The 23,086-nt window shown below is 46.3% G+C and overlaps 1 protein-coding gene across 1 annotated transcript; it reads left to right on the top strand.

Annotated features, from left to right (window-relative positions):
• Positions 1 to 2,529: 2,529 nt before the first annotated feature.
• Positions 2,530 to 23,086, top strand: LOC135829960 (uncharacterized). Its single transcript, XM_065342352.1, has 6 exons — positions 2,530 to 3,147; positions 3,678 to 3,998; positions 14,284 to 14,313; positions 17,293 to 17,562; positions 18,078 to 18,398; positions 22,983 to 23,086. Exons 1-6 carry the CDS (start codon positions 2,934 to 2,936, stop codon positions 23,045 to 23,047), a joined length of 1,221 nt encoding a protein of 406 aa, XP_065198424.1. The 5' UTR covers positions 2,530 to 2,933; the 3' UTR covers positions 23,048 to 23,086.

The following is a 23,086-nucleotide window of genomic DNA, read 5'->3' as shown; positions in this document are numbered from 1 at the left end:
TAGTGAGCAAATTAATTTACATTGTTAACACCTCGACGAGGAGTAACACCAAACAATTGTAGCGACAACACATTTTCTTTCTGTACGCAAAGTTCAGGATCTAACTTACGGATATACAAAGCTTCTAACACAGCCAGATGCAACGCACATCTACCACGTGACAATATTGAGAACACATTATCACTGTACAACTCACGACAATTGGTACGGGCTGACAGATGTTGCTTAATGGACGAAGTGCGATTCTTAGCTCCGTTGGGTGTAGTCTCCTCCAATGTCCCGTCATCTCGCCTCTTCGCGGCATCACCACTATCCGCCTCTTTGCTTTTCCGCGGCCTTCCACGTTTTCTGACACCAGCCGTTGTGTGCGCTATGCCCAGTGTCCTTTCAGCTACGTCTCCTCCATTGCGGATTTCTATTGATCTTCTTACTCCAACTTGTCCGGTGCTCGATATTGAGGTTCGTTTTCGCGGTCTACCACGTTTTCGAATATTGACTGTTGTTGTCACTTCCGTTGTCGTTGTACGTGCGTCCTCACCAGTCCGTATTTTTACTTGGCTTCGCGTAACCCTTCCCGACGCAGACAGATCCTTTGTCAATTTCGGTGGTTTACGTGTCGGTCTTTCACCATCTTTCACGCTGTTCTCAGCTGGACCCTGCGCTATACACGCGGAGGAGGACGGGCATGCAGTGATATCTTCACAGGAAGAGGAAGATCCACCGATGGACTGGACAGCACATTTTGGAGGACGACCACGGCGAGGACGACACTCACGCGCATCAAGCGGAACAAAACTTAACGGCACATGTTGACGAATGCGCGCGCCCAGGTGCTGAAGGGTTCTACCTACATACCGATCTTCACATTGTCGGCATTGAAAGAAATAGATAAGGTTACTTTTACTAAGGGTAGGTAGAACATCCTTCGCTATACTCCAACGAAATCGAAGAAACATCTTGTGAAAGCGCTAGTTTATCGTGCGCATAGAATATGTTCCCCTCATCTATTGCAGGACGAATTAGACAGACTGACGTCAATATTTACGAACAACGGCTATCCAAAGGAATTTCTGGCCAAGCTTATCAACGAAAAACCGGCGACAGACAAGCCGATCCAATTTGGACCTGACCTTTGCCCAGTGGTGCTCCGTTTACCCTGGGTTGGCGCCGGTTCTGCGCGCGTGGAGAAGGATGTTCGTGGTATCGTATGTCCATCTTATCCGTGCGTCAAGCTGTACGTCATATTTGGGACAGTGCGTGCGTTCAGTGTGAAGAAGGATGTTCTACCTGGTCACCGTGCCTGCAGGGTACAACTTACTAGCCTGTTTGACCTTTTTTGGGTGCAGTCCTGTCACTCGAGTTGAACTCGAGTTGAATCTTGGTGTGAAAGTTGTCGCCCGCTAGCGTGGTGACCAGGTGATTTGGGCACCCAGGAGCACGTGACCGCTTGTTCAACCATGTTCAATTGGGAATAAAGGAGGAACGCTGCATCGCAGCCTTTTCGGACCAAAACCAGTCGACTCAGCGTCCAAAAGACTACAACATATGGGCCAATCGTGGTCATCCGTGCTTTTATAAGAACGAAATGGCGCTTTTAGTGACATTTTGCATACAAATCCCCATCTAGTAGGGCGCAGTCACCCAGTTTCGGTGGAAGTGCGCGAGTTCGATTGGGATTCAAGTAGGAACGGAAGGTCTCAGCTTTCTCGGACCAAGACCATTCGACTCAGCACCCCGAAGACTACAACTGGTGAAATTTTAATTTTTGCCTTAACTTCCCCTTTAAGGCCGATTCATACTTCATTTCGCGTACAGGAAATAGTTGAGCTCAGATCAACTTTATTTGCAACGCTTTTCCGGTACTCGAAATGACGTATGAATCGACCTTAATTCGTGTGATCCTTGGCTGGTCCTATATTACCCATATTGCCGTAATATCGACCGCTTGTATCGACTGTTTATATCGACCACTCAGGCATTGAAATCCTTCGACTTTGTAGGGACTTAAAAATTTTCTCTCCACTTCAGCAAGAAAATTTGAAAGAAAGAAGACAAAGGAAGAGAACAAGCAGAATTCGAACCCACAAAAGTATCTATCTTAAGCAACCGCATATACCACCCAGCCACTGTGCCGCAGATGCTGAACTATGTTGTTCTTACAGTCTTGAACCTAAATTATGCAACATCCTGTGTACACTATGGTACAAAGCTATACTAAAATGGCTATAATAGCTCCCAAGAATCAAATTTAGGGGATATGGCAATCATGAAAATTTATAGAAAATAGAAAGGGCCGAAGGACCGAATCGTGATAAATAGGATATTGACCTCGACTTGTTTGTTGGTAAAACAATAAAGCTGATTTCCGACAAATATTCTACCGTAGGTATTCAACATGGATGTGCGTGTGTGTGTGTATGTGTGTGTGTGTGCTTGTGTGTGTGTCATAGCTGTTCGCTATCATTGCTTCCGCGATGGGCATGGCTAAGGTCTGAGGCATGCTTGTGTGTGTGTGTGTGTGTGTGTGTGTGTGTGTGTGTGTGTGTGTGTGTGTGTGTGTGTGTGTGTGCGTGTGTGCCCGCTGCTTTCGGTCTGTGCAAGGCCGCGGTCGTCACCGGTGCTCGAGGACTGGCCCGCGCCCGACTGCCCAGCAGCGTAATTCGTTCAGCCATGTATGCGTGTGTTCTCGCCGGTTCCGTTTGCCCCACCATCTACGGCGTCATCAGGCTGCGTGCTCCATCTTCCTCTCTGATGCCCCTCCGGGGCCCACGTGACCCCTGTGGCAGTGGCTCTAGAGGACAGGACAGGGCAGGTGTGCGTGCGTGCGTGCGTGCGTGCGTGCGTGTGCGTGTGCGTGCTCTTTTTCAAACTGGACAGCCGGAATCAGATGTCCCTACCACCCATCGACTATCATCAAGTACTTCCCCGTGGATATGACATTTGCCAAAGCAACCTTACATTGCAAGACGTTCAATGCAAAGATCGCATCTAAGACCTCGTGCGTGCAGGACTTCCTGCGTCCCAGGGGCAGCTTTGCCTGGTTGGCCACCCAACACGGCCATTTACAGTATGCGAGTGACGAAAAACTTTATGATCTAACATCTGACCCAGCACCCAAGCACAAGGTTGTGTGTGAACTTGAATCGGGTAAGCTACTTTAACCATAGGTCAGTGTTGTTCGCTTGCCTCACCAGCACAGGCTTGCTTTGCACCCCCTACTCTCCTTGCTGTTTTGTTATTGTTTATTCTGATGTCTGTGTGCGTGTGTGTGTGTGTGTGTGTGTGTGTGTGTGTGTGTGTGCGCGCGCGAGCATGCATGCATGCGCGCGTATGTGTGCATAGGCATGTGCGTGTATGTGTTTGCGTGCACGTGTGGGCCTGAGCGGTTCTCTTCACTGTTTTTTTTTAAATAAATCCACGCTCGCACAACGGAACTAGGATAATGTAATTGTTATACATATGCGTGCCTACACACCCAATGCTTTATCCACATATCTGTCTCCTTCTCGCTCAAATCTGTCTGTACGTGTTTATGTGCACTTGCTCTTTTCTGTGCATGGGAATTTAGTGCAAGAAAGTAACAAAGTTTTTGTTTCTGGAGGAAGTACATATCTCCCTCCTTCTCGCTCAAATGTGTCTGAATGTGTATATGTGTACGGGCTGTTTTCTGTGCATAGAGAGTAGCTACATGTGTGAGAAAAGCAGAGCTCACATTGCTGTGTATGCCAATACGGCAACTTTGTCACAGGCGAAGGAGCAGTGCAGGCGCCTAGGCGGACGGTTACCCGCTGGAGGTGATGAGGTCGACTGCCTAAATCACGCTTTGACTACAATGAGGGGAGGTTCTCCAGCCAAGGGAAACAAGCCATGGGTAGAGAAATATGATGAACAACCACTCAATGTGGCATCACCCAGCTACACTTTGCATGACAGCAAGGAGAGAGCGAAGTGGCATGTCGCACGACAAATGCACACTGTGGCATGTGCTTTCAATCTGAGTAAGTCAACCACATGTGTTCATCAGAATTTCTCGTTTTAGCAGTTGTAGATTTGTTTGTATTTGACGAGACGGGACCACATGACGCTTGCCGACGACTGCATGAACAGTTCACCTGCCACACTCCACGATAGCAGGAAATGTTACTGTAAAAGCCATATATATGACGAAGTGCTAACTCTAACGAGTTAACGAGGAGAAATCTGTCGTGTAAATAGACATCGTTATACAGAAATCGATACATATACTGTCCTATTGAGCGTTGAGAATGAGTGAAAATCGTTACCTTTGGTACACGTGAACTAGTCGATTTTGGGAAATCGTTATATATGCGCCTGGTTAGAATAATGGCTTTCACAGTACTCCTGAAAAGACTCTCGCCTGGTCAAATGAAGAACCTAGTACACCCGAATGTCTCTTATCCGGACGCCTCAGATACGGGCACCTCTCTCTACCGGGCACCTTCAGCTCGAGTTCCTATGGCAAAAAAGCTTGGAATTTGGGGGATTTGAACTTTTTTCGTATGCGCAAGTGCTTTTTTTGTCACTACCAACCTGTGAAATCCACCCATTTTTATCAATGGATTCTTCCTGTAACCTGAACATGTGCAATGCCTGCCAAATAAATTTCTTTAAAAAATGATAATAATAATAATTATTATTATGATAAAGTACATGGTAGATGAGTTATCCTGAGATACGGGCAAATCTGAGATACAGGCAAATCTGAGATACGGGCAAATCTGAGATACGGGCAAATCTGAGATACGGGCAAATCTGAGATACGGGCAAATCTGAGATACGGGCAAATCTGAGATACGGGCAAATCTGAGATACGGGCAAATCTGAGATACGGGCAAATCTGAGATACGGGCAAATCTGAGATACGGGCAGTGCCCGGTCCCAAGGTGCCCGGATAAGAGACATCTGAGTGTACTACCATGATTTAACTGACCTATTGACTACTGGATAAGTACAAAATTTCGTTTGGAATTATCTTTCGCTATATTCATTAGGGGGCATGAAGTCACTAAAGTTTGTGCCAAACTGAAGTTTTTTTCTGAACGTTCGGGGTGACAGACCTCGACCAAAAACGGAATTTAGTACGTAATAAATCTCCTGGTGGAGTGATATAACGAACGATTTCGTGAACGCAAATTTGTACTTGTACAGTATGGCAGCAAAGAACAATTTCTTGTTTTAGTGCCCCTATGAAGGGAAACCATCTCAGAATTTTACTCTAAAATGGGATTTTGAGCTCCCCAGCTCCTCAGTCCTCCTGGATATCGACTTTTAAAACGTAGGTTATAGGAAGATCGTAAAGACAAGTCGCTACACTGAGGCCATATATAGCAACACCATTTGTGTGCATACGTTAACCGACTCCACTTGAGCAAGTATAGGGCTCTTGAGGAAAGTTGCGCCTTTTTCAAACGCATTCTGTTCAATGCTTCTTCACAAAGCTGTTTTTTGGGGTATTTTTACAAGGTACACAGCTCACCGGCAGGCACGTTTGGCTAGCGCATGTCATCACATACATTGTGTGATATCCTTACTAGTGAGCTACCTCAAGTGATAGATCATTATCTTTCTACTCCTCTACTCTAAGTTTGTATCAGCCGCGCATGCATTTCCGTTGTGCTGCTGAGCTTACCTGTCGTTCTAGTTCGGCGTTCTAGCTTTGATGTTAAAGTCAACAGTTCCCTTTTGCCTTGTCCTGAACTGCTCTGGTGTGATCATAATATTTGGCGACGAAGTTCTTGATTCAGCTGCCATGATGAGCACAGTAAAATCATTGAACCCGTTTGATCTGGAACCGCCTGAGTCAGTTGGCCCTCGTTGGGAGAAATGGCTGGCTCGTTTCGATAATTATTTGATTGCTGCAAACATCACGGAAGACCAGCGGCAGAGAGCCCAGCTCTTGCATGGTGGCGGTGAGGAGGTGTTTGATGTCTACCTCACCTTTGACAGCAGTAGTATTACAAGTTACGACGACTTGAAGGATGCTCTGACGGCTCACTTCAGTCCGAAGCGCAATAGGGAATACGAGATCTCCTTGTTCCGCCGTGAGAAACAATCTCAGTCGGAGACCCTTGATAGCTACGTAACTCGTCTTAGGCGTTTGGGCAAGCACTGTCAGTTTGCAGATATGGACACAGAGCTAAAGTCTCAGGTCGTACAGCACTGTGTGTCGTCGAAGGTACGTGAAAAGGCTTTCAGGGAGAGCAGCATGTCATTGGCAGACCTCCTTACTTATGCGCAGTCAGTGGAAGTCACAATGTCGTCTGTGGCAGCCATGGCCGGGGCCAGCAGCTTCAGCAAGCCTGAACATCCCCAAGTCAATAAGGTGGAGAGGCGACACCCATCAAGTCGTGACCAGCCCAGTCCTTCCAGTAAGACCGTTCGCAAATGTAGCGGATGCGGGGGGAAATGGCACGACAACCGCTCGGATTGCCCAGCATGGGGCAAGACGTGCAAGTCCTGCAGCAGGTCGAATCATTTCGCAAAGGTATGCCGGACGAAGGCTGTGCGTCAGTTTTCTGAGCAGAGAGCCTCTGAGTTCGCATCACCTGACCAGACGGCGGAATACAGCGTTGAGCTGCATCACACCAGTTGCTCGGGTCATGTGCGTTCCAACGTGGATCCTTATAGGTGGAGTGTGAGTCTTGCTGGCAATCCTGTTGTGTTTGAGATAGACACCGGAGCGGCAATAACAATAATCAACTAAGCGGAGTACCAGACCTCATAAAAGACCTCGGCTTCGCCGAGGTCTTTTATTCGTTCATTATTATTACAATAATAGATACATACAATGTAGGTCAGTGAGCGATCTCATCGCCTGTTCAATGTGAGTTGATCAGGTATGATCAGGTAAGATTGCAATACAACATCAGCTTCATTAGCAACCGACAACAGCTGTACGTATAATTAGCAAAGAGAATTTATGTACTAGTAAGCAGCATATTGACTTAACATTAGTGCACAAAGGAAAACATGCGGATGTGGTGGACTGAGTTCCGTGAACTACATGCGGAACTCCATGCAAACAATCGCGGTTTCCACTCAGCCCGATGTACAGATGGTTTTTGGAAGCAGCGTGTCAGTAGGGTATGATACCCCATCTGTGGCAAGGGCCGTCTGGTCGTATCCGGAACGGGTGAATCCAAACCAGGCAATTCCACTTCTGAACGCCTTGATCACGCACGTGGCGTATTCGTAAGGGGAAGAATCGGGCTGTTCGCACTGAGCTTTATCAACAACGATGAGTTGGAGGAACTCTTGCATGCAGGGCTTAAGTAGCGGTCCTGGCACGTCAGTTGCCCTCTCCTGACATGCATCCTGAGCCTCCTTCATAGTGCGACCTTCTGACGAGGGAGAATTAGCCAGGTAATAGAGTTTCACGTCTCCCTGACAAGGGTGTTCTGCACAATGACAGCACATCAGATCGAGTACAGCATTCCATTCATACAAAAACGATCATGTATGGCTCTGGTTAGCTCCCATTTTTTGGTGATTTTGGATGACTTTATCCTACACAGTGCAGTAATGCTAAAGTTGGTATGGACACCCCGAATTAATCACTAAACTCCATGTTGATGTAACGATGATGGACAAGTTTTGTACATGAGCAAGTGGTTTCGCACGACGTACTTTCGGTTTGTGACAGTTTGTCTTCGCTTACCTTCCCCTGTTGACGTATTTGTACATACCTTTGTGCCTCCCAAGTTGCCTTGCGTTTTCGAGTTCTCGTTAGATCAGTTTGTCCAATGGTGTTACTAGTCTCGCCATCATCATCCCGTAACGTTCGAAATTCTTTGTCGCCAAGGCACGTAGCCCGTGCACATTTTCGTGGCACATCCATTCCCCTCATTGGAACTTTCCGCACCTGAGTCTTTCAAGTTGGAGGGGTGTAGGTTAATGCTTCGAAGATTTGTTGGAACTACCGTAAAGTACCGCCAGAGCGCCCCGTCTCGCGAGAGCGCCCCACCTTGATTTACAGCCAAGGAAAGAAAATCGTATGGCAGAATGCTACTAAGTTTGTACGATGTGAGAACCTTCGTGCCGTTCAACATTTTCTTCAGATTTTGTAACTCACACTTCCTGTGAATCCACACAGGCGGATGGGACGCAGCCCTCACTGTAACCCCCCACACTTCACGTACAAACTAGCACGCGGGGAGCCCCAAGTCAAAAAATATTAACTGGTTTGAGGGGAAGAGACAAACGGGAAAAGTCTGAAGAAAAAATTGACTGTCACCACCAGGACTCGAACCAGGGACCTTCGCTTGAAGCCAGCGATGCTAATAATAATAATAATAATAATTTAATAACGAAGGTACGTGTTGGGTCGTAAGTATCCACGCAAACACACATCCAGTCAAAATAAGGCACTTGTCAAAGTTTCAAATAATAATAATAATAATAATAATAATTTGGAAAGGATGGGAGAACTTCAAATTCAAAGGATCATTCGGGGAAGTGAACTGCCTGAAAAGAGAAAAAAACGCCAGACCCACCAAGACTCGAACCTGGGACCCTGCTTGTCATGAGCAATGCTCTAACCACTGAGCTATGGGACCAGGCTGAACCTAGAAGGCGCTGACAAGTAGAAAACTTGTCAGCGCCTTCTAGGTTCAGCCTGGTCCCATAGCTCAGTGGTTAGAGCATTGCTCATGACAAGCAGGGTCCCAGGTTCGAGTCCTGGTGGGTCTGGCGTTTTTTTCTCTTTTCAGGCAGTTCACTTCCCCGACTGATCCTTTGAATTTGAAGTTCTCCCATCCTTTCCAAATTTAATCACTTTCTTTCACCTCTGGTAGTTTCCAGAAACTGACCGTGGTTGGTCCCCTGGGGGAGGGAAAAAGACCCAAGTGCCATCAGTATGTGTGGCACGTGTTGTGAGCTGCCTTTGGAGTGAAAAACTTGTCAGCGCCTTCTAGGTTCAGCCTGGTCCCATAGCTCAGTGGTTAGAGCATTGCTCATGACAAGCAGGGTCCCAGGTTCGAGTCCTGGTGGGTCTGGCGTTTTTTTCTCTTTTCAGGCAGTTCACTTCCCCGACTGATCCTTTGAATTTGAAGTTCTCCCATCCTTTCCAAATTTAATCACTTTCTTTCACCTCTGGTAGTTTCCAGAAACTGACCGTGGTTGGTCCCCTGGGGGAGGGAAAAAGACCCAAGTGCCATCAGTATGTGTGGCACGTGTTGTGAGCTGCCTTTGGAGTGAAAAACTTGTCAGCGCCTTCTAGGTTCAGCCTGGTCCCATAGCTCAGTGGTTAGAGCATTGCTCATGACAAGCAGGGTCCCAGGTTCGAGTCCTGGTGGGTCTGGCGTTTTTTTCTCTTTTCAGGCAGTTCACTTCCCCGACTGATCCTTTGAATTTGAAGTTCTCCCATCCTTTCCAAATTTAATCACTTTCTTTCACCTCTGGTAGTTTCCAGAAACTGACCGTGGTTGGTCCCCTGGGGGAGGGAAAAAGACCCAAGTGCCATCAGTATGTGTGGCACGTGTTGTGAGCTGCCTTTGGAGTGAAAAACTTGTCAGCGCCTTCTAGGTTCAGCCTGGTCCCATAGCTCAGTGGTTAGAGCATTGCTCATGACAAGCAGGGTCCCAGGTTCGAGTCCTGGTGGGTCTGGCGTTTTTTTCTCTTTTCAGGCAGTTCACTTCCCCGACTGATCCTTTGAATTTGAAGTTCTCCCATCCTTTCCAAATTTAATCACTTTCTTTCACCTCTGGTAGTTTCCAGAAACTGACCGTGGTTGGTCCCCTGGGGGAGGGAAAAAGACCCAAGTGCCATCAGTATGTGTGGCACGTGTTGTGAGCTGCCTTTGGAGTGAAAAACTTGTCAGCGCCTTCTAGGTTCAGCCTGGTCCCATAGCTCAGTGGTTAGAGCATTGCTCATGACAAGCAGGGTCCCAGGTTCGAGTCCTGGTGGGTCTGGCGTTCTTTTCTCTTTTCAGGCAGTTCACTTCCCCGACTGATCCTTTGAATAATAATAATAATAATAATTTAGTAACGAAGGTACGTGTTGGGTCGTAAGTATCCACGCAAACACACATCCAGTCAAAATAAGGCACTTGTCAAAGTATCCGAACGTTTTCGGTCCCTTCTCATCAAGGATTATACAGGGAATGGCTCAAGTTGGAAAGACTAAAACTTATATAGCGTAAAGATATGAGATAACAACACTCGTGACAAGGTGGAAAAAGTATCAAGTTCAGCACGACACAAAAACTCGAAGGAAATAATAATAGCGACAAGAACATAGTGAGCAAATTAAGTTACATTGTTAACACCTCGACGAGGAGTAACACCAAACAATTGTAGCGACAACACATTTTCTTTCTGTACGCAAAGTTCAGGATCTAACTTACGGATATACAAAGCTTCTAACACAGCCAGATGCAACGCACATCTACCACGTGACAATATTGAGAACACATTATCACTGTACAACTCACGACAATTGGTACGGGCTGACAGATGTTGCTTAATGGACGAAGTGCGATTCTTAGCTCCGTTGGGTGTAGTCTCCTCCAATGTCCCGTCATCTCGCCTCTTCGCGGCATCACCACTATCCGCCTCTTTGCTTTTCCGCGGCCTTCCACGTTTTCTGACACCAGCCGTTGTGTGCGCTATGCCCAGTGTCCTTTCAGCTACGTCTCCTCCATTGCGGATTTCTATTGATCTTCTTACTCCAACTTGTCCGGTGCTCGATATTGAGGTTCGTTTTCGCGGTCTACCACGTTTTCGAATATTGACTGTTGTTGTCACTTCCGTTGTCGTTGTACGTGCGTCCTCACCAGTCCGTATTTTTACTTGGCTTCGCGTAACCCTTCCCGACGCAGACAGATCCTTTGTCAATTTCGGTGGTTTACGTGTCGGTCTTTCACCATCTTTCACGCTGTTCTCAGCTGGACCCTGCGCTATACACGCGGAGGAGGACGGGCATGCAGTGATATCTTCACAGGAAGAGGAAGATCCACCGATGGACTGGACAGCACATTTTGGAGGACGACCACGGCGAGGACGACACTCACGCGCATCAAGCGGAACAAAACTTAACGGCACATGTTGACGAATGCGCGCGCCCAGGTGCTGAAGGGTTCTACCTACATACCGATCTTCACAATGTCGGCATTGAAAGAAATAGATAAGGTTACTTTTACTTAGGGTAGGTAGAACATCCTTCGCTATACTCCAACGAAATCGAAGAAACATCTTGTGAAAGCGCTAGTTTATCGTGCGCATAGAATATGTTCCCCTCATCTATTGCAGGACGAATTAGACAGACTGACGTCAATATTTACGAACAACGGCTATCCAAAGGAATTTCTGGCCAAGCTTATCAACGAAAAACCGGCGACAGACAAGCCGATCCAATTTGGACCTGACCTTTGCCCAGTGGTGCTCCGTTTACCCTGGGTTGGCGCCGGTTCTGCGCGCGTGGAGAAGGATGTTCGTGGTATCGTATGTCCATCTTATCCGTGCGTCAAGCTGTACGTCATATTTGGGACAGTGCGTGCGTTCAGTGTGAAGAAGGATGTTCTACCTACCCTTAGTAAAAGTAACCTTATCTATTTCTTTCAATGCCGACAATGTGAAGATCGGTATGTAGGTAGAACCCTTCAGCCCCTGGGCGCGCGCATTCGTCAACATGTGCCGTTAAGTTTTGTTCCGCTTGATGCGCGTGAGTGTCGTCCTCGCCGTTATCGTCCTCCAAAATGTGCTGTCCAGTCCATCGGTGGATCTTCCCCTTCCTGTGAAGATATCACTGCATGCCCGTCCTCCTCCGCGTGTATAGCGCAGGGTCCAGCTGAGAACAGCGTGAAAGATGGTGAAAGACCGACACGTAAACCACCGAAATTGACAAAGGATCTGTCTGCGTCGGGAAGGGTTACGCGAAGCCAAGTAAAAATACGGACTGGTGAGGACGCACGTACAACGACAACGGAAGTGACAACAACAGTCAATATTCGAAAACGTGGTAGACCGCGAAAACGAACCTCAATATCGAGCACCGGACAAGTTGGAGTAAGAAGATCAATAGAAATCCGCAATGGAGGAGACGTAGCTGAAAGGACACTGGGCATAGCGCACACAACGGCTGGTGTCAGAAAACGTGGAAGGCCGCGGAAAAGCAAAGAGGCGGATAGTGGTGATGCCGCGAAGAGGCGAGATGACGGGACATTGGAGGAGACTACACCCAACGGAGCTAAGAATTGCACTTCGTCCATTAAGCAACATCTGTCAGCCCGTACCAATTGTCGTGAGTTGTACAGTGATAATGTGTTCTCAATATTGTCACGTGGTAGATGTGCGTTGCATCTGGCTGTGTTAGAAGCTATGTATATCCGTAAGTTAGATCCTGAACTTTGAGTACAGAAAGAAAATGTGTTGTCGCTACAATTGTTTGGTGTTACTCCTCGTCGAGGTGTTAACAATGTAACTTAATTTGCTCACTATGTTCTTGTCGCTATTATTATTTCCTTCGAGTTTTTGTGTCGTACTGAACTTGATACTTTTTCCACCTTGTCACGAGTGTTGTTATCTCATATCTTTACGCTATATAAGTTTTAGTCTTTCCAACTTGAGCCATTCCCTGTATAATCCTTGATGAGAAGGGACCGAAAACGTTCGGATACTTAGACAAGTGCCTTATTTTGACTGGATGTGTGTTTGCGTGGATACTTACGACCCAACACGTACCTTCGTTACTAAAGTATTATCCGCCTCCGACTTCTTGTAAAATAATAATAATAATAATAATAATACAGTTTCCTCTGAGACAAAAATGCGATAATACTCATAAAAAGGACACACTTCAGGCTCATTACAAACATCTTGAAAGTTTTTGTCTTCACAAGTATACTTTCAAGCCTTCTCATCAGGTGAAATACAGGCAAGGGAAAAGGAACAGGAACAGTGGATTAAATACAGTAAGAAGGTGGTAAAACAGCGCAAAAAGAAAGAAAGAAAGAAAGAAAGAAGATAGCTAAAGTAAACAGCGAAAATTGCAATAATGACACAAAGGTGCAAATGCGAGAAAACTCAATAAGCGCGACATGTAGTGCGACAACAAGAGACAACCACTGGACATACATGTAACTAACGGTCCAGTGGTTGTCTCTTGTTGTCGCACTACATGTCGCGCTTATTGAGTTTTCTCGCATTTGCACCTTTGTGTCATTATTGCAATTTTCGCTGTTTACTTTAGCTATCTTCTTTCTTTCTTTCTTTCTTTTTGCGCTGTTTTACCACCTTCTTACTGTATTTCATCCACTGTTCCTGTTCCTTTTCCCTTGCCTGTATTTCACCTGATGAGAAGGCTTGAAAGTATACTTGTGAAGACAAAAACTTTCAAGATGTTTGTAATGAGCCTGAAGTGTGTCCTTTTTATGAGTATAATAATAATAATAATAATAATAATAATAATGGTGCAAGCCTCTTTTACGGGCAAAAATTAACACAATGTATTAAAATGCAATACAACATACACTGGAGAAGAAATCAGGAAAATAAAATATGAGCTCAAAAATGGAACGAAAAATAGCAAATAGAATCAAAACTCACGATGGAATCAAACTCACGATGGAATCAAACTCATGATGGAAACTACAACCCAATGAGTTGGAAAACCAACCACAGAATTAGATATTGGGAATAGAGTCAGACACAACAACGACCGAAATCAGTACACCAAAAATCTGTCCTACAAAAAACAAAGGAACAAGGAAAACAAGAAAGGCGAAGTACAAAGAATCCCCAAAAAAGAGGGGAGAACGGGATGAAAGAGGACCGGAGAGCGGCAAACCCCAGGAGGACTTAGCGTCACGTAGTGGCGGGAATGCGGGCCTCCACAGAAACAGCATCCACATCCGCCGCCAGACCAGGTGCACGGAATGCACGGCGACTCCCACGAACCATCAGGACGGAGTCGCGGACAAGGCTGAAAGCCAGGTCCGTCCGCAGCTTTCCCATCACGAGGGGATAAGGCTGCGAGAGCTTGGTGGAGATATAATAATAATAATAATAATAATAATAGTGTGCAATTTGAAACTCGGATGTTGAGCCATAAATAAATGTGGAAAGGAAAAGGACATTATGGATACGAGTTAAGAGTAACTCTCCATCACTGTAACATGATACTATATACAGTCAGAAAGTACAATAACTAGGCACAGTGATGGAGAGATACAGTGATGGAGAGTTACTCTTAACTCGTATCCATATGTCCTTTTCCTTTCTACAATAATAATAGTAAAGCTCATTTTCTGCTCTCCTGTATGTACAGCCTCGTTCTTTGATGCCTCGCCAACTATACGTAAGTATGACAATAGTATGACAACGATAGAATTCCACCCCACCCCTATTGCCACAGTTTTTTTCCACTTTTACGTGGGCTTTGGGTTTGGTATTGTTTTTTTCCCGGTGCCGAGTTTTGGCCAGTTGTTTCACAGGGAAAAGCAGGGTGACGTCTGCTTTTGACCTATCAGATCTTGGTAGAAACTTCCTCTTTTGGTTGATACGTTCTATTCATTCCACCCAGAGCTGTAGATTGTATTCTTCTCTAGATGTGTTAGACGGTATGCTGCTTGTGGGAGTCGTTTTATTGACCTTTCATACAAACGTCCAGGCAACTTCTCCATCATGCTCCTGATTTATATTGGGCATATAAACCCCAGCTCAATATAAACCTCGTATAAACCCCATATATACCGTTGCCCCGGGGTTAAAGCTGGCCTAAGAGGAGTTGACTGTCAGTTTGTAAGACGGTCAGCATAAGTAGAATACATTCCACTAGTACGCTTTTACGTGAAATATAAACCTTAGCGCATCGGGTTCATCACTCTTCTATATTGCCATCCACTAAGGCTGCATTTACATGAGAATTTTGAACCCGGGTCGAGTTCAGCCCGGGTTGAAAGTCTTTATGATGGAAAAATAGGTGTGTGTTTGCATGAAGACAGTTGACCCAGGTAAATTACTGATTTGCTGCCAAAAGTCCACTTCTAGAGTCCTGTATGGTCACTTGAATCCTTTCGCGCGAAATTTGCATGTGCAGTGATTCAAACCTGGCACGAGACACACAAAGAAGTACGTTAGTGCGATTTCTGACTCGGGGTTGATTTCAACCCTCCCCTTAGTACGATTTCTTGCCCGGGTTGATTTCAGTCCTCTCCTTGGGGGAGGGTTGGAATCAGCCCGGGGCAAATATTCAACTCGGGTCAAGCGCAGGGCGTCATGTAAACATGGCAGTCAATCGGTGTTCATGGCAGGTTGTAACTTGGCCCGACTCAACCCGGGTTGAAACTTGGCCCGAACTCAACCCTGATTGAAACGCCTTATGTAAACAAAGCCTTAAAGGGGAAGTTAAGGCAAAAATTAAAATTTCACCAGTTGTAGTCTTCGGGGTGCTGAGTCGAATGGTCTTGGTCCGAGGAAGCTGAGACGCTCCCTTCCTACTTGAATCCCAATCGAACTCGCGCACTTCCACCGAAACTGGGTGACTGCGCCCTGCTAGATGGGGATTTGTATGCAAAATGTCACTAAAAGCGCCCTTTCGTTCTTATAAAAGCACGGATGACCGCGATTGGCCCATATGTTGTAGTCTTTTGGATGCTGAGTCGACTGGTTTTGGTCCGAAAAGGCTGCGATGCAGCGTTCCTCCTTTATTCCCAATCGAACATGGTCGAACAAGTGGTCACGTGCTCCTGCGTACACCAGTCACCTGGTCACCGTGCCTGCAGGGTACAACTTACTAGCCTGTTTGACCTTTTTTGGGTGCAGTCCTGTCACTCGAGTTGAACTCGAGTTGAATCTTGGTGTGAAAGTTGTCGCCCGCTAGCGTGGTGACCAGCTGATTTGGGCACCCAGGAGCACGTGACCGCTTGTTCAACCATGTTCAATTGGGAATAAAGGAGGAACGCTGCATCGCAGCCTTTTCGGACCAAAACCAGTCGACTCAGCGTCCAAAAGACTACAACATATGGGCCAATCGTGGTCATCCGTGCTTTTATAAGAACGAAATGGCGCTTTTAGTGACATTTTGCATACAAATCCCCATCTAGTAGGGCGCAGTCACCCAGTTTCGGTGGAAGTGCGCGAGTTCGATTGGGATTCAAGTAGGAACGGAAGGTCTCAGCTTTCTCGGACCAAGACCATTCGACTCAGCACCCCGAAGACTACAACTGGTGAAATTTTAATTTTTGCCTTAACTTCCCCTTTAAGGCCGATTCATACTTCATTTCGCGTACAGGAAATAGTTGAGCTCAGATCAACTTTATTTGCAACGCTTTTCCGGTACTCGAAATGACGTATGAATCGACCTTAATTCGTGTGATCCTTGGCTGGTCCTATATTACCCATATTGCCGTAATATCGACCGCTTGTATCGACTGTTTATATCGACCACTCAGGCATTGAAATCCTTCGACTTTGTAGGGACTTAAAAAATTTCTCTCCACTTCAGCAAGAAAATTTGAAAGAAAGAAGACAAAGGAAGAGAACAAGCAGAATTCGAACCCACAAAAGTATCTATCTTAAGCAACCGCATATACCACCCAGCCACTGTGCCGCAGATGCTGAACTATGTTGTTCTTACAGTCTTGAACCTAAATTATGCAACATCCTGTGTACACTATGGTACAAAGCTATACTAAAATGGCTATAATAGCTCCCAAGAATCAAATTTAGGGGATATGGCAATCATGAAAATTTATAGAAAATAGAAAGGGCCGAAGGACCGAATCGTGGTAAATAGGATATTGACCTCGACTTGTTTGTTGGTAAAACAATAAAGCTGATTTCCGAAAAATATTCTACCGTAGGTATTCAACATGGATGTGCGTGTGTGTATGTATGTGTGTGTGTGTGTGCTTGTGTGTGTGTCATAGCTGTTCGCTATCATTGCTTCCGCGATGGGCATGTCTAAGGTCTGAGGCATGCTTGTGTGTGTGTGTGTGTGTGTGTGTGTGTGTGTGTGTGTGTGTGTGTGTGTGTGTGTGTGTGCGTGTGTGCCCGCTGCTTTCGGTCTGTGCAAGGCCGCGGTCGTCACCGGTGCTCGAGGACTGGCCCGCGCCCGACTGCCCAGCAGCGTAATTCGTTCAGCCATGTATGCGTGTGTTCTCGCCGGTTCCGTTTGCCCCACCATCTACGGCGTCATCAGGCTGCGTGCTCCATCTTCCTCTCTGATGCCCCTCCGGGGCCCACGTGACCCCTGTGGCAGTGGCTCTACAGGACAGGACAGGGCAGGTGTGCGTGCGTGCGTGTGCGTGTGCGTGCTCTTTTTCAAACTGGACAGCCGGAATCAGATGTCCCTACCACCCATCGACTATCATCAAGTACTTCCCCGTGGATATGACATTTGCCAAAGCAACCTTACATTGCAAGACGTTCAATGCAAAGATCGCATCTAAGACCTCGTGCGTGCAGGACTTCCTGCGTCCCAGGGGCAGCTTTGCCTGGTTGGCCAGCCAACACGGCCATTTACAGTATGCGAGTGACGAAAAACTTTATGATCTAACATCTGACCCAGCACCCAAGCACAAGGTTGTGTGTGAACTTGAATCGGGTAAGCTACTTTAACCATAGGTCAGTGTTGTTCGCTTGCCTCACCAGCACAGGCTTGCTTTGCACCCCCTACTCTCCTTGCTGTTTTGTTATTGTTTATTCTGATGTCTGTGTGCGTGTGTGTGTGTGTGTGTGTGTGTGTGCGCGCGAGCATGCATGCATGCGCGCGTATGTGTGCATAGGCATGTGCGTGTATGTGTTTGCGTGCACGTGTGGGCCTGAGCGGTTCTCTTCACTGTTTTTTTTAAATAAATCCACGCTCGCACAACGGAACTAGGATAATGTAATTGTTATACATATGCGTGCCTACACACCCAATGCTTTATCCACATATCTGCCTCCTTCTCGCTCAAATCTGTCTGTACGTGTTTATGTGCACTTGCTCTTTTCTGTGCATGGGAATTTAGTGCAAGAAAGTAACAAAGTTTTTGTTTCTGGAGGAAGTACATATCTCCCTCCTTCTCGCTCAAATCTGTCTGTATGTGTATATGTGTACGGGCTGTTTTCTGTGCATAGAGAGTAGCTACATGTGTGAGAAAAGCAGAGCTCACATTGCTGTGTATGCCAATACGGCAACTTTGTCACAGGCGAAGGAGCAGTGCAGGCGCCTAGGCGGACGGTTACCCGCTGGAGGTGATGAGGTCGACTGCCTAAATCACGCTTTGACTACAATGAGGGGAGGTTCTCCAGCCAAGGGAAACAAGCCATGCGTAGAGAAATATGATGAACAACCACTCAATGTGGCATCACCCAGCTACACTTTGCATGACAGCAAGGAGAGAGCGAAGTGGCATGTCGCACGACAAATGCACACTGTGGCATGTGCTTTCAATCTGAGTAAGTCAACCACATGTGTTCATCAGAATTTCTCGTTTTAGCAGTTGTAGATTTGTTTGTATTTGACGAGACGGGACCACATGACGCTTGCCGACGACTGCATGAACAGTTCACCTGCCACACTCCACGATAGCAGGAAATGTTACTGTAAAAGCCATATATATGACGAAGTGCTAACTCTAACGAGTTAACGAGGAGAAATCTGTCGTGTAAATAGACATCGTTATACAGAAATCGATACATATACTGTCCTATTGAGCGTTGAGAATGAGTGAAAATCGTTACCTTTGGTACACGTGAACTAGTCGATTTTGGGAAATCGTTATATATGCGCCTGGTTAGAATAATGGCTTTCACAGTACTCCTGAAAAGACTCTCGCCTGGTCAAATGAAGAACCTAGTACACCCGAATGTCTCTTATCCGGACGCCTCAGATACGGGCACGTCTCTCTACCGGGCACCTTCAGCTCGAGTTCCTATGGCAAAAAAGCTTGGAAATTGGGGGATTTGAACTTTTTTTGTATGCGCAAGTGCTTTTTTTGTCACTACCAACCTGTGAAATCCACCCATTTTTATCAATGGATTCTTCCTGTAACCTGAACATGTGCAATGCCTGCCAAATAAATTTCTTTAAAAAATGATAATAATAATAATTATTATTATGATACAGTACATGGTAGATGAGTTATCCTGAGATACGGGCAAATCTGAGATACAGGCAAATCTGAGATACGGGCAAATCTGAGATACGGGCAAATCTGAGATACGGGCAAATCTGAGATACGGGCAAATCTGAGATACATGCAAATCTGAGATACGGGCAAATCTGAGATACGGGCAAATCTGAGATACGGGCAGTGCCCGGTCCCAAGGTGCCCGCATAAGAGACATCTGAGTGTACTACCATGATTTAACTGACCTATTGACTACTGGATAAGTACAAAATTTCGTTTGGAATTATCTTTCGCTATATTCATTAGGGGGCATGAAGTCACTAAAGTTTGTGCCAAACTGAAGTTTTTTTCTGAACGTTCGGGGTGACAGACCTCGACCAAAAACGGAATTTAGTACGTAATAAATCTCCTGGTGGAGTGATATAACGAACGATTTCGTGAACGCAAATTTGTACTTGTACAGTATGGCAGCAAAGAACAATTTCTTGTTTTAGTGCCCCTATGAAGGGAAACCATCTCAGAATTTTACTCTAAAATGGGATTTTGAGCTCCCCAGCTCCTCAGTCCTCCTGGATATCGACTTTTAAAACGTAGGTTATAGGAAGATCGTAAAGACAAGTCGCTACACTGAGGCCATATATAGCAACACCATTTGTGTGCATACGTTAACCGACTCCACTTGAGCAAGTATAGGGCTCTTGAGGAAAGTTGCGCCTTTTTCAAAAGCATTCTGTTCAATGCTTCTTCACAAAGCTGTTTTTTGGGGTATTTTTACAAGGTACACAGCTCACCGGCAGGCACGTTTGGCTAGCGCATGTCATCACATACATTGTGTGATATCCTTACTAGTGAGCTACCTCAAGTGATAGATCATTATCTTTCTACTCCTCTACTCTAAGTTTGTATCAGCCGCGCATGCATTTCCGTTGTGCTGCTGAGCTTCCCTGTCGTTCTAGTTCGGCGTTCTAGCTTTGATGTTAAAGTCAACAGTTCCCTTTTGTCTTGTCCTGAACTGCTCTGGTGTGATCATAATATTTGGCGACGAAGTTCTTGATTCAGCTGCCATGATGAGCACAGTAAAATCATTGAACCCGTTTGATCTGGAACCGCCTGAGTCAGTTGGCCCTCGTTGGGAGAAATGGCTGGCTCGTTTCGATAATTATTTGATTGCTGCAAACATCACGGAAGACCAGCGGCAGAGAGCCCAGCTCTTGCACGGTGGCGGTGAGGAGGTGTTTGATGTCTACCTCACCTTTGACAGCAGTAGTATTACAAGTTACGACGACTTGAAGGATGCTCTGACGGCTCACTTCAGTCCGAAGCGCAATAGGGAATACGAGATCTCCTTGTTCCGCCGTGAGAAACAATCTCAGTCGGAGACCCTTGATAGCTACGTAACTCGTCTTAGGCGTTTGGGCAAGCACTGTCAGTTTGCAGATATGGACACAGAGCTAAAGTCTCAGGTCGTACAACACTGTGTGTCGTCGAAGGTACGTGAAAAGGCTTTCAGGGAGAGCAGCATGTCATTGGCAGACCTCCTTACTTATGCACAGTCAGTGGAAGTCACAATGTCGTCTGTGGCAGCCATGGCCGGGGCTAGCAGCTTCAGCAAGCCTGAACATCCCCAAGTCAATAAGGTGGAGAGGCGACACCCATCAAGTCGTGACCAGCCCAGTCCTTCCAGTAAGACCGTTCGCAAATGTCGCGGATGCGGGGGGAAATGGCACGACAACCGCTCGGATTGCCCAGCATGGGGCAAGACGTGCAAGTCCTGCAGCAGGTCGAATCATTTCGCAAAGGTATGCCGGACGAAGGCTGTGCGTCAGTTTTCTGAGCAGAGAGCCTCTGAGTTCGCATCACCTGACCAGACGGCGGAATACAGCGTTGAGCTGCACCACACCAGTTGCTCGGGTCATTTGCGTTCCAACGTGGATCCTTATAGGTGGAGTGTGAGTCTGGCTGGCAATCCTGTTGTGTTTGAGATAGACACCGGAGCGGCAATAACAATAATCAACTAAGCGGAGTACCAGACCTCATAAAAGACCTCGGCTTCGCCAAGGTCTTTTATTCGTTCATTATTATTGCAATAATAGATACATACAATGCAGGTCAGTGAGCGATCTCATTGCCTGTTCAATGTAAGTTGATCAGGTATGATCAGGTAAGACTGCAATACAACATCAGCTACATTAGCAACCGACAACAGCTGTACGTATAATTAGCAAAGAGAATTTATGTACTAGTAAGCAGCATATTGACTTAACATTAGTGCACAAAGGAAAACATGCAGATGTGGTGGACTGAGTTCCGTGAACTACATGCGGAACTCCATGCAAACAATCGCGGCTTCCACTCAGCCCGATGTACAGATGGTTTTTGGAAGCAGCGTGTCAGTAGGGTATGATACCCCATCTGTGGCAAGGGCCGTCTGGTCGTATCCGGAACGGGTGAATCCAAACCAGGCAATTCCACTTCTGAACGCCTTGATCACGCACGTGGCGTATTCGTAAGGGGAAGAATCGGGCTGTTCGCACTGAGCTTTATCAACAACAACGATGAGTTGGAGGAACTCTTGCATGCAGGGCTTAAGTCGCGGTCCTGGCACGTCAGTTGCCCTCTCCTGACATGCATCCTGAGCCTCCTTCATAGTGCGACCTTCTGACGAGGGAGAATTAGCCAGGTAATAGAGTTTCACGTCTCCCTGACAAGGGTGTTCTGCACAATGACAGCACATCAGATCGAGTACAGCATTCCATTCATACAATAACGATCATGTATGGCTCTGGTTAGCTCCCATTTTTTGGTGATTTTGGATGACTTTATCCTACACAGTGCAGTAATGCTAAAGTTGGTATGGACACCCCGAATTAATCACTAAACTCCATGTTGATGTAACGATGATGGACAAGTTTTGTACATGAGCAAGTGGTTTCGCACGACGTACTTTCGGTTTGTGACAGTTTGTCTTCGCTTACCTTCCCCTGTTGACGTATTTGTACATACCTTTGTGCCTCCCAAGTTGTCTTGCGTTTTCGAGTTCTCGTTAGATCAGTTTGTCCAATGGTGTTACTAGTCTCGCCATCATCATCCCGTAACGTTCGAAATTCTTTGTCGCCGAGGCACGTAGCTCGTGCACGTTTTCGTGGCACATCCATTCCCCTCATTGGAACTTTCCGCACCTGAGTCTTTCAAGTTGGAGGGGTGTAGGTTAATGCTTCGTAGATTTGTTAGAACTACCGTAAAGTACCGCCAGAGCGCCCCGTCTCGCGAGAGCGCCCCACCTTGATTTACAGCCAAGGAAAGAAAATCGTATGGCAGAATGCTACTAAGTTAGTTTGTACGATGTGAGAACCTTCGTGTACTATGGTCACACTTGGTATGCTTTAATGTAGAGCTCGAAGGTAAACTGGGTACGGATTGACTGCAAAATGTGCAATGTTTGTACAAGGTCCGTGTCGTATGACCTACAGACAGGAGTCCACCTCCACAAGGCGGCCACGAAAGGACGAGATGGTGGGGCGCTCTGGCGGTACTTTACGGTACATGTAGGTGTCAGGTCGTCGAATGTCTGATTATCCTTGTCAGTCTGTGACCTGTTGTCAAACTATCTCTCTCTTTCTCTCTTTCTCTCGCTCTCTCTCTCTCTCTCTCAATGGTGCGCATTTTTGTGGTGGGTGAACACTTTGACCCTAAACCGCGATACCGGAGCTCCCAAGCTACAGCCTCTCTCTCTCTCTCTCTCTCTCTCTCTCTCTCTCTCTCTCTCTCTCTCTCTCTCTCTCTCTCTCTCTCTCTCTCTCTCTCTCTCTTATAGAACGTGTTTGAAGTCTCCACATATGGGGCAAACTCTAAAATAAGCTGCAACAAATATTAAAAGTTAAATTTGTTGCGTCTTTTTGTTCTTCTCAAGGAAATGACGACCTGGATCTCATCGTCAACCAAAGTGTACATTCTTTGTTGTTGATATCATCTTAGTCAATACCTCGAATAATAATGTTTAATTGTATTAACTGG

Source organism: Sycon ciliatum, chromosome 13 (assembly GCF_964019385.1).
Source record: "Sycon ciliatum chromosome 13, ocSycCili1.1, whole genome shotgun sequence".
Lineage (NCBI taxonomy): Eukaryota > Metazoa > Porifera > Calcarea > Leucosolenida > Sycettidae > Sycon > Sycon ciliatum.
Note: the sequence above shows the minus strand (reverse complement) of the source record. Positions and strands in the feature narration are given on the sequence as shown.